The sequence below is a fragment of the Ochlerotatus camptorhynchus genome, unplaced genomic scaffold (genome assembly GCF_037179485.1).
Source record: "Ochlerotatus camptorhynchus isolate MF236.1 unplaced genomic scaffold, CSIRO-AGI_Acam_v1.1 ptg000404l, whole genome shotgun sequence".
Taxonomy (NCBI): domain Eukaryota; kingdom Metazoa; phylum Arthropoda; class Insecta; order Diptera; family Culicidae; genus Ochlerotatus; species Ochlerotatus camptorhynchus.
Genome location: NW_027040890.1, coordinates 2,142,014 through 2,152,543, shown reverse-complemented (window position 1 = coordinate 2,152,543; position 10,530 = coordinate 2,142,014). Strand labels below are relative to the sequence as shown.

The window sequence follows — 10,530 nt, the reverse complement described above, 5'->3', positions numbered from 1 at the left end:
ACAACACAGGTGATAACGAAGATCCAACCACAAATAGACAAAAACAAATATTAACTTCAATACTCAGAGGTTGCCTTGATCAAAAGAATGTTGTTATGTCAAAATTCAAATTCATGGTCTAATTGATTTTTATCGGCACTGATCTCCAGAAAGTCTCCATACTTTTTACGAGATGCTCGAGTTGCGTTTCCTACTAAAATTGAGTTGCTCCATTTTTCAAATTGTAGTCGGCCTTCGCTGGATTACAACAACCTCTTCCTTAACACTTTATTTCTAGTAATCCAAGACCTGTTCAGAGATTAAAACCCGTGCCCTTTCTCTCAATTATCATCGATTCAAAAACACACAAATTCCTCCAGCAACCCTTCCTAAAGCTAAAAGTTCAAGCAGTAGAAAACTTTATAGATCTAGTGCACTCTTAACTGATCCAAACCACATAACAACAGTCCACGTTGTATAGAAACACCAATTTCTTTCCCAACACAAAATGTACATGCCACAAAATACGTAGTTAATGGAATAAATCAGCAAACATTTCGCCGAATGCAGGCAATTCTGATCCAATTCCCGGCTTGCAATTTCCATCAACAGAATAATTCCTTCGAACAATACTTTCCCGATCTGTTTCCAAAGAAATGTACATATTTTACCCTTTTTCTGTGCAAATACACAGCATTGCCTAATAAAAATACCGAATCTTAAAAGAGAAAAAAAAGAAACAAAAGAGTTGGGTCACCTCCCATCTCCCTTTTGAAAGGCGCTCTGTCGCACACTCTCACACAGCTGTCCGCCGCCGCGGCTTTTTTTTCTGGCTGGAAAAGAGGGCGTGATCCGTACCCACCGGGTGAGGCCTGCTGAGAGCACGCGCTCACCTCTCGCTGTGTGCGTGCCCCCACTAGTCGATGCATCACGGGTGGGAGAAAGTAGGCGTTCCCTCTCCGTCTGGCCCGCACCAATACCAGCCAGTCATCCTGCCATTCGCACCCAAAAGTCGGTGGTGTTGGTGACCAATCGCTGCGGGAAAACTGGTTTCTTTGGGTGCTGCTGCTGCGCAACACACAAGCAAACGATCGGGTCGGGTTCGGAACCGGTTTTCACGAGCAGGCAAGCGCACTCACACTCAGGGCCTGCTGCGATGAGAGGGTGTGTGTGTGTGGCCGCGCTCAGCATGCTTTGGGTGCGCTCGCTCGGTGAGGCGATCGTGCGCTGCTCAGGTTCGCTCTTTCTCTTTCTAGTGCCTTCAGTCGCGCTCGAACTCGTTTCGCTTCGGCTGGTGTATGAGTAATTTATCATCAAACAAGTTTTTCCATATTATTCAAAAAACTATTCAAGTTAGTTGAAAGAATAATCTTGTGAATGGTGAACGTACACGTACAAAACTCTAATTTATCAATGGGAAAACGTTGCTGCTGGTCTGCCGCTGGGTGCTAGTTTTTGAGCATTGGTACCCCTTTTTGCTGGCCTGCCGTGTTCGGTTTTACTGTACACTTGGTCGTCTCCCGTATCGGAAAACAGTGTTCCGACGCGTCAAACTGTGCGAGTGCGAGTAGTGTGTTGATGTTTTTTTCGTTCGCTGCGCTGCGCGTACTGTGTATGTGAACCCTCCTGTGTCGTTTGGCTCGATTGTTTGGTAAAAAGGAAAATAATAAATTCTAATCTGTCATCCGGAGGAGACGGATCCGAGAAAATATATTTCTGCAACCCGCCGCGCTGCGTTACGTACGTGTGTGACATTTCCGGTTCAGCACAGGGCGACCGAAGCGCCATCTTGAAAGTGACCGACGAAGAAGAAGAGTCCGGAAGATTAATTGATAAACATTTCTGCTGGGAAATTCAAATGACCGCCAAGTTCGGTAACATTACGTGAAGTGACCTCCCTTAGCTTGAAAGGTACAACAGTGTGAAACACCTCCAGTGATTGAAGGCAAAGTGTTAAGTAAGTGAATGGCAGTGCGCTTGTGACAGTTTCCCTATTGTCGGTATTGTTCAGTGAAAAGGAGAGAAATTCTCTTCCACCAAAACTAGGCAAGTCAGGAGTATGATGAACATGTAAAATTGCTCATTGTTATTTTCATAACGCGCAATTAGCGGTTGAAAAAAAAGAAGCTTCAAAAGGCAGTCCTCACAAAAAGAAGTTAATAGCTCCCAGAGTTTAAACGGAGAAAGAAACGAAAAATTGAATAAAGGAAAATGTTTTAGAAGTTGCCGCTCGCCTATCGTTTTCTAAATATCAAATTAAACAAATAAGCGCTGGCGGAGGCGAATAGCGAATGAGCAAGAGCGAGAGCTAGAAAGAGAGAGAGACGGAGCAAAGAGAGGCAGCAAAAACTGAACGCTTAACAAAAAGTGTTTTAAGATGACTCATTTGATTTAATTGTACGCTCTACTGAAGGAAATTACTGCACCACTGGAAGTTTTGTGAAGAAGCAGATCAATCGAAAAAAAAAAATAATACGAAATCCATCGACATTTGGAAAATAGAGTAACAGTGGTCATAGCCGTTGAAGGTTGAGAAAAGAGAAAGAGTGTGGAGTTTTTCGACAGAGGCAACTGTTTTGAAAAACGCTAGCCAAAACGTCGGATCCCACGCGGAGGCTCGAACATACGGCGTTCAGCATGTTGACCGACATGAGTCCGTCGGCAGCCGGACAATTCTACGGTGCCCAGATACCGGCCATGGGCATGAACATCACAAACATCGCGACCCACATGCAGAAACCGACAGTAAGTGCCGATTCGTAAAATTCTTGCAAACAGTGCCAAAATCATCCATTGTTGACAGTCACTGACCCCTCTTCGGAGCTGTGATCAAAACAAATCACCGCCTACTAGGCATTTGACAGGTGACAACTTGCTTTCCTCCGATTTAACAACGACGCCCCTGGCGGAGTCGCTCTCTCTGGGGCATTGTTTTCTCCGGACCCCCCGCACCGGAAGGTGATTGGCATTTTAAGGAGGCACCCTGCTGGGCCTACGGCGGCCAATCGGCTCATAACGCAAGGACACATCCGTAGCGAATTGCGAAGATGATTTGTGTCAGATCGTAAAACTGGACCAAGCCATAAGCACAAACGTGTGAAATGGTGTGTGCGATGCCGACTGGCGACGACGGAGGCGGCGCCGGCCGTTTGTCCGTCGCCTCATTTGGCACCGTTCCGTGTGTGTGGTGTCTGGATTTTCATTCTTTTCGTACCTATGGGTTTTCGTACCTATGGGTTTTCGTACGTGAATTTTTTTTGGAACATCACGGCGCGGATCGGTAGTGTTCCTAATGGGGCTTGCTTTTCCTCGAGAGGACTTGAATCGGATCACTAACTATTTACTTTGAACTGACTAAGAAGAGATGGTGTATGCGAAAACCACAATCTTACACTGAGGCAAAGGAACGTAAGAAATCCATAAAAAAAATAACTTATGAATTTTAGCCACAAGAAATCAGTATGTATTTTATTAATTTGCCTTCTGAAAAATATTTTTGACAAAAACTAATAAAATTGAGAAAGGAGAAAATGGATGTTGAGATGACGAGGCCCGTCGTCTTTCAACGCTTGGGAAAATAAATTGTTCAAAAGCGTATAAGAACTACCTCATGTTAGATGAAAATCATTTATCAATCATGCTTATGAGATTCATATGTGTCGTTTATAAGTCGAACCTTATGGAATTCTCAAGTTTATTTGCCTCAGTGTATATAATGAACGGTGTCTTTGTTAGACTATCATTTAAACTAAAAAATCGGCATTCCTGACTTTTATGGTTGTGGACTTTTATTGTTGTGTTAAGACTGCTAATTAAATGTTTCATCACTTCTTAATACAACATTAGGATCAATTTAAGCATTTGTTTCTATGAGTGGCTTTTCTCGCAGTCTTTTTATATGGAAAATATCTAGAAATCTAATATCTAAAAATTTGGTCCAGACCCACCGATGCATTACTCAAGTAAAAGAGTCAACATAACGGGAAAATTAGTGAAGGTTCCGCGAATGCAGATAATATTCTAACAAATACATCGTGATAAGTGATATAGGAAGTCCAGTGTTGGCAGCGAATAATAGTTTATCAGCATATGGGTCATTCCAGCTCAAGTTGGTACACCACCTGTGGTCGATGTCACCGATTTGAGCCAAACTTGGCCAAAACGCTTATTTTGGCATTCTGAACAAACGCCTTTTTTGATTTTGCTCTGAGGTTTTTAATGAAGATTCACATCGGTGTACTCACATTTTGTTTTTTGTTACAGTAACGCGCAATTCTTCCTATGATCCTTTGCGGAAAATATGACAATTAGGCAATATATTTAGCTGCCACTTTGCCCCAACGGATCAGATCCAGATGCATTGTGTGAGGTTTTTTACTCTTACTAACAGCTGCCATAGCTGATTGTAAATTGAGATAACAACTAAGAATGAAGCAAATGTTATTTAAACAAAAAAATAGCTCTTTATAGGTGTTTTTTAAAGCCTTTATTCTTTTTTTTTTTTTTGAGGTGATGAATTATTTGAAACGTATTCTGTGGCATAAACCTTATCACTCAGAAGCTGTTTCAGCTGAAATATGCTAATAGTTGATTTGTTTTCAATCCGGCTTGGAACCAATCCCAACCCAGTGCGAAACGATCAATCTGACATTTGTCAGAAAACAAGCAGGTCAAATCTGGTTTCCTGATCCAGGTTGGAACTGAATCAAACACAAATTCGGTATAAAATTGTATAGTAGAGTACTCCGCTTGACAAATTCATGCATTACGGTTTATTAAGCAATCATCTATATGATATTCCTTCGACAGACATGATTGTAGTACCATTTTACTCGAACAATCCAGTACGTCGATTACGATACTGGTTTAAAGGAATACAACGATACTTCAATCATGTCTGTCAAAGATATTATGTATGTATTCTACAATCCAACTCCCACTGTTTGGCAGTGGCATTATGAATACAATCTGCCTGCAATCATGTGTTACGACTGCAAGAAGCTCAAATCCGGCAGTTAGAAAGTAACAGCTCTACCGCAGATCCAATAGCCCATTTCAAAAACGCGAACATTCCGAAGCTAGTTTCACACACGGTAAGCCGCTTCAATACATTATTGATACTAATAAACCACTGATAATGTATTGACACTTCCATTCAAGCAGGAGTACCATTCTCGATTTACACGTATTTAATGATCAACAGTTAATTTGATGATTATTTTTTTAATATAAATTCGCTGTGCGACAGCGCCGGCTGGAACAAACTGCTGGCTTTCGGAACTCAACTATTTGCCAGCAACTGAAAGGAGTGGCGCTCCATTTGGTCACCGTCTCGCAATCCACTTACAATTCCGCTTCACATTGTTAATTAATGCAAATTTGAATATAATTAGTCACGAAAAAATAACACAGTAAAACAAAAATAAGTCCATCTAGCAGCGTGGCCTACTTCGATCTTCGTTTATGAAGTTCTCATCTGTGACAGGAAAATCATATTTTCGAGTAACACGTTGACGTTTCAAAGATTGGATATGACAGGTCCTCAGGAGTCTTATAAAACCAAATAAGATTAATTCTACATGTGGCAAGTTTTGAAGAGTTGTTATAAGGAACCTTAGATGTAGGCTAGAGTGAAGCGAGATTTAAAATTATTGCTCCACTGTACTCGATTGTCGCTACTCGCTAGTGGGTTATTTCGGTTTTCCATTGTACGGATAATACCCTTCGAAGAGTGATAGCACCCTTCAAAGGCACGTCCCTTTGTCAGTCAAAATCGGATTCCAATCAAGCAATGACACTGATATTGACCATGCATCGGAACCCTAGTTTTAACCACTTCAAACCAGAGAACCACGAATAGAAGAATATGAATCACAGATCATCCTCCTCGGTGGAGCAACCTGAGTCTTTTCACTATCAGCAAAGCATTAAACGTAACAAGGATTAAGGAAATCATCTTAGCAACAAACAGTTCGATTTATTTACTTTAATAATGAGAAAGCGAAACGACGAACGTACACTTTTCACGGGTTTCTCTGCGCTGTTACTTAAGATAAACGGCATCTCCATAGAAATCGAGTGACTTAAGTAACAAATATTTTGATCGGAAGGTGATTACGTCAAAAAGCAATTTGACTGGTAGATAAATTTAAAAATGGGATGTGATCCTATAATCGGACAGTATATAGTGTAATAGCAGGAGCATCGATTAACACTGATAGCTCGACTTTGTTTACCTTTGTTACTTTCGACGTAATAAAAATTTGCTCTTGATGTCGTATGTGTCTCCAGTGGAATGCCTTGAGTGGGCCCATAATTTTTGAGATTTTACATCTACGAAATCGACCTGAAAAAGAAGTGACATCACTGATTAGGCTGAACTGTGGTGGGTTGCATAATTCTTCAGTGGCGCCACCATGATAAATGCGAGCACATTCCAAACTAAAACTTTATTTGAATGGACTGTTAGAGCGTGCTAAGAATGTAATTATGATCGAAATCAAAATTCTAGCCATCATAATTCTAATGGAAATGGTAATGCTAAAAACTAACTCCATGTTTGTTGCTATTCAAACTGTAGCAAAATTTGTGAACAATATTGTCATGAGTTTGAAATTCAGTAATGGATTTTAAATCAGTAAATATTTTGAATTGGAGTGCTCGATCTATTTAAAATAATGAAAACGAGCTATTTGAACTTTTTGAGAGTTCATAACGTGCATATCGCTGTTATAACTTACACGATCCTTAAACGTGACCATAAGGTTAAAAGGGATGCAAATGTATCGAAATGATCGTCACGATGCATCTTGATGAATGTGGGTGTCTTAGTGGAATACTATTATTATTTAGCTTTATTTAGGAGGCTTTCAGCCTTAGGCTTAGTGGAATACCTGTATAAACAGAAAGAGAAGGATTAGTTATTTCCATTGTATTGCACTACCTTATTTGCTTATCCTTGACAGATACGCGTATTTCGTCTACAATGTGCTGACTTCTTCAGTATCTTGTACTTATACTCGACTGAAGAAAACATCGCATTTTACCGAATATATTTTAACCCAAGTACACTTTCACTCAGAAGCTAGGTAAACTTAAATTTACTCCGCTGCTTACTCGTTGAGGTTTACCTAGGTAGTAACTTGAAAAGCCATGTGTGTCCGTTTCCTTGATCCCTGTTGAGTAAAGTTGAATTCCGTTGTTTGTTGATCTGCAACATCCAGTTTCCATGGTGTAGATACGGTTCGTAAAATCGTGATGTCCTCCGTCGATAGTTGGTGGTCCTCTGTGAAGATGTGTTCTGCAACCTTTGATTTGAAGTCATATGTTAGGCCTTTTTCCTCTTGCTTTTTGGCCTTATTAATCTCCGCTATATGTTCTTTAAATCTAGTTGCTAAAGTTCTCTATGTTTGTCCTACGTATACTTTGTTACAATGATTACAGCTTATTTTATATACACCTGGTTTTCCAAAAACATTAACTGGGTCTTTAGTGGATCCTAACAATGATTTTAATTGGTTATTTCTACCGGTGAAAACTAAATCTAATCCGTATTGTTTTAACTGTGTTCTTAGCTTACAAGCAATATCTTGATCAAATGGAACGGACACTCGTTTCAAGGGTTCAGGTGCTGCGGTGTGGGCTTTAAATAATCTCCATTGTAGAATTCTCGCTTTTTTATCAATGATTGCCTGGATTGTGGTCTTCTTGTATCCGTTGAGTCTCGCTGTTTCGAAGATGTACTGTAATTCCTTAACCTTTCCTATATCGCTCACTGGAAGAGTCTGCATCCTATGAATTATGTAGTGGAAGGCGGCCATTTTCTGCTGGAACGAATGGTTGGAAGTATAGGGGATAACTCTTTTGGTTCGTGTTGGTTTCCTGTAAATTTCGTATTCAAGTGAAGAAGATGATGACGATTCCTTGATGACTAGACGATCGAGAAATGCGAGTTTCCCGCCTTTTTCTACCTCGTGAGTGATTTTGATATCCTTGTGAATTCTGTTGATCTCATCTAAAATTTGTGGAAGGACTTCCCGTTTAACTACGCTGAAGATATCGTCAACAAACCTCCACCAACGGGGCTCCTTTCGTCTGCTTGTAGAAGTTACCTCGGAAAGAGCAGTAGTTCTCTTCCATACAAATGCGGGTCAGCTTAAGGTACAACCGAACCTTGTTTTTCCATGCTGCATCCTCTCGTTGTGTTAATAGTCAGTCCTCCAAATGATTGATCGCTTCCTTGGAAAAAAGAACTGCGACGTCGAAAGATACCATAATCTCGTCCTAGTTGATGTATCCTGAATATTGTAGCTGCTGGGCGAACTCCTGGGTGTTACTAAGAGCTTTACTGTGGAACTGATTTGGCATACTCTGGAACTCTGTGACTAACCACTTCGCTAGTTTGTGGATGGGGGATCCAACTACAGACACGATCTCTCGCAAGCCGGTGAAACTTTGGGAGTTTCTGTCAAAACCAAATGTGGACAACTTACGTTTATAGCTGCCTATTTGTCGTTCCAATACGTAGGCCAGCAAACGAATTTTCTCAAGGTCTAAATTCTCCATTATTGGTGATGTTAATGCAAAACACCGCTCAAGGAATAATGCTCAAAGCAATTCCAATCGTAATATTCTGGGTGTTGATTGTTTTGCAGGTTATTACACTATTCAATATTCAAACAGCCCAACATGCTTTTCTTGAGCGAGAAATCCATCAACTATTGATTTGGTCTTAACTGATTCATGTCAACATTGAAGCCAATTGGTTACCCATGCTGACTTCGGTTCTGATCACCTTCCAGTAACTTTTGAAATATCCCAGGAAATAATTGTTATTGGAGTAGCTCTACCTTCAATTATCATAGAGCTGATTGGGAGTAATATCGAACATTTATGGAATATAACTTCGATCCAAACATTCCTTTGCAAACCAAAGATGATTTTAATAATGCTCTTAAATATTTGACTACTTCCATTGTTGAAACAAGAGCTGCCATAGTACCAAAATGCGAGGCTATATTCGATTCAATTCTAATAGACGACGATCTTCAGCTCTTGATCCGTCTGAAAAATGTCCGTAGAGGGTTATATCAAAGAACACGCGATCCTGCTATGAAAATTATCTGGTGGGATTAGCAAAAACAAATTAAAAAGCGATTCTTTGCCCTGAGGAACAAAACTTTTGAAAATATAGTTTCGAAATTAGACCCGAGTTCCGAACTCTCTTGGAAACCCACAAGTTTTTTTAAAACCTCAGAAACCTATTTCAGCGCTTAGTGAAGGTGGTACAATGTTGATCACAAATTTGGAAAATGCTCAGAAACTTGCTAAGCAATTCGAGAGTTCCCATAACTTCAGCTTGGGTCATATGGCGAACCGAAATCCGTACACCTAAGAAATGAATCAAAATCCGTACATTTCATACAAAACGCCTACTTTTTGTATGAGGTGTACGGATTTCGATGCTGTACGGATTTCGGTCCCCCACGGTACTAGTCCTATTGAGATTTGAAGTATTCTTTAAAGAAGCCTCTATTAAATAGAGTTTTTGACATTAACTTTTTGCTTGAAGTTTCCAAGACATACTATGTTAAGAAAAGTTTTCTATTTTACAAAAACACGCAATTTTCTAGAAGACAGCAACACGCTATTAAGTGGTTCACAAAAGATACATGGCTTTATTTCTTAAAAACTACAAGGGACAGCCCTACGGGGTTGTACGCAATGGTGACGTAGGACTACGTGGTCTTATATAATAAATCTTATTTGTTAACTGCAGTAGGAGCTTGTGTTTTGTGTAGGAATAGAAATTTGAGCAGGGTTCTCACTATTTATACTCTTAAGTATAATGCGCTTGACATAGATGACCCACAATGGCTCACGAAGGGCTACTGATTCCGATCAATAGCGGTGCGGCTTCTTCCTCCTTTTATGGACGCTCGTGTGGGCTGCAGCTCGCTGCTTGCAGGCAGCCTTTCGTTGTGTACTGGATAACACCACCACTCACCACATGGTGATTGAACAAACACCATTTGGTGAGACCGGATGGGATTCAACTTTGAAATCTGTGTTAGGGAAATCGCTTTCCACAGGTAATCAGTGATAATTTTAATTAACATAGCAACAGTTGCACATTTGAAAAATTTTCAATACAGCTACGCCTCGATATAACGTAACTGTCACTTTTGAGTTTCATCGTCGATTTATCGCAAGCAACAATTCAACCACACAAATTAACATTACGATTAAATAGAGGATTGTCTCACCTGTCCGATAGTATTGTTACTTTGCGTGATTGTATTGTTGCTTGTGAGAAATCGACGATGGAAGTGAAAAGTGACAGTTACGTTATATCGAGGTATACCTGTAGTGGCCTTTTGTAAAATGATAAAGTCTTAAATTTAGGAATTTATTAACGTACAAAATCTTTCATAATTTTGTTACATGTTCCATTTTCGCTTTTCACAAAGTGTACCCCCATATAGAAATCACAGACGTAGTCCTACGTCAAAACGTTATGTTTTACATAAAATCTCAAAATGGAGCTAATAT

At 40.1% G+C, this 10,530-nt stretch overlaps 1 protein-coding gene across 1 annotated transcript in view; it reads left to right on the top strand.

The window, feature by feature from the left end:
* The first annotated feature begins 1,277 nt into the window (after positions 1-1,277).
* Sp1 overlaps positions 1,278-10,530 on the top strand; it is a 118,175-nt gene continuing 108,922 nt past the window's right edge. The window contains exon 1 of the mRNA XM_065233579.1: positions 1,278-2,724. Within this exon, the coding sequence (XP_065089651.1) occupies positions 2,617-2,724 (108 nt within the window). The 5' untranslated portion in view covers positions 1,278-2,616. The remainder of the gene's footprint in view (positions 2,725-10,530) is intronic.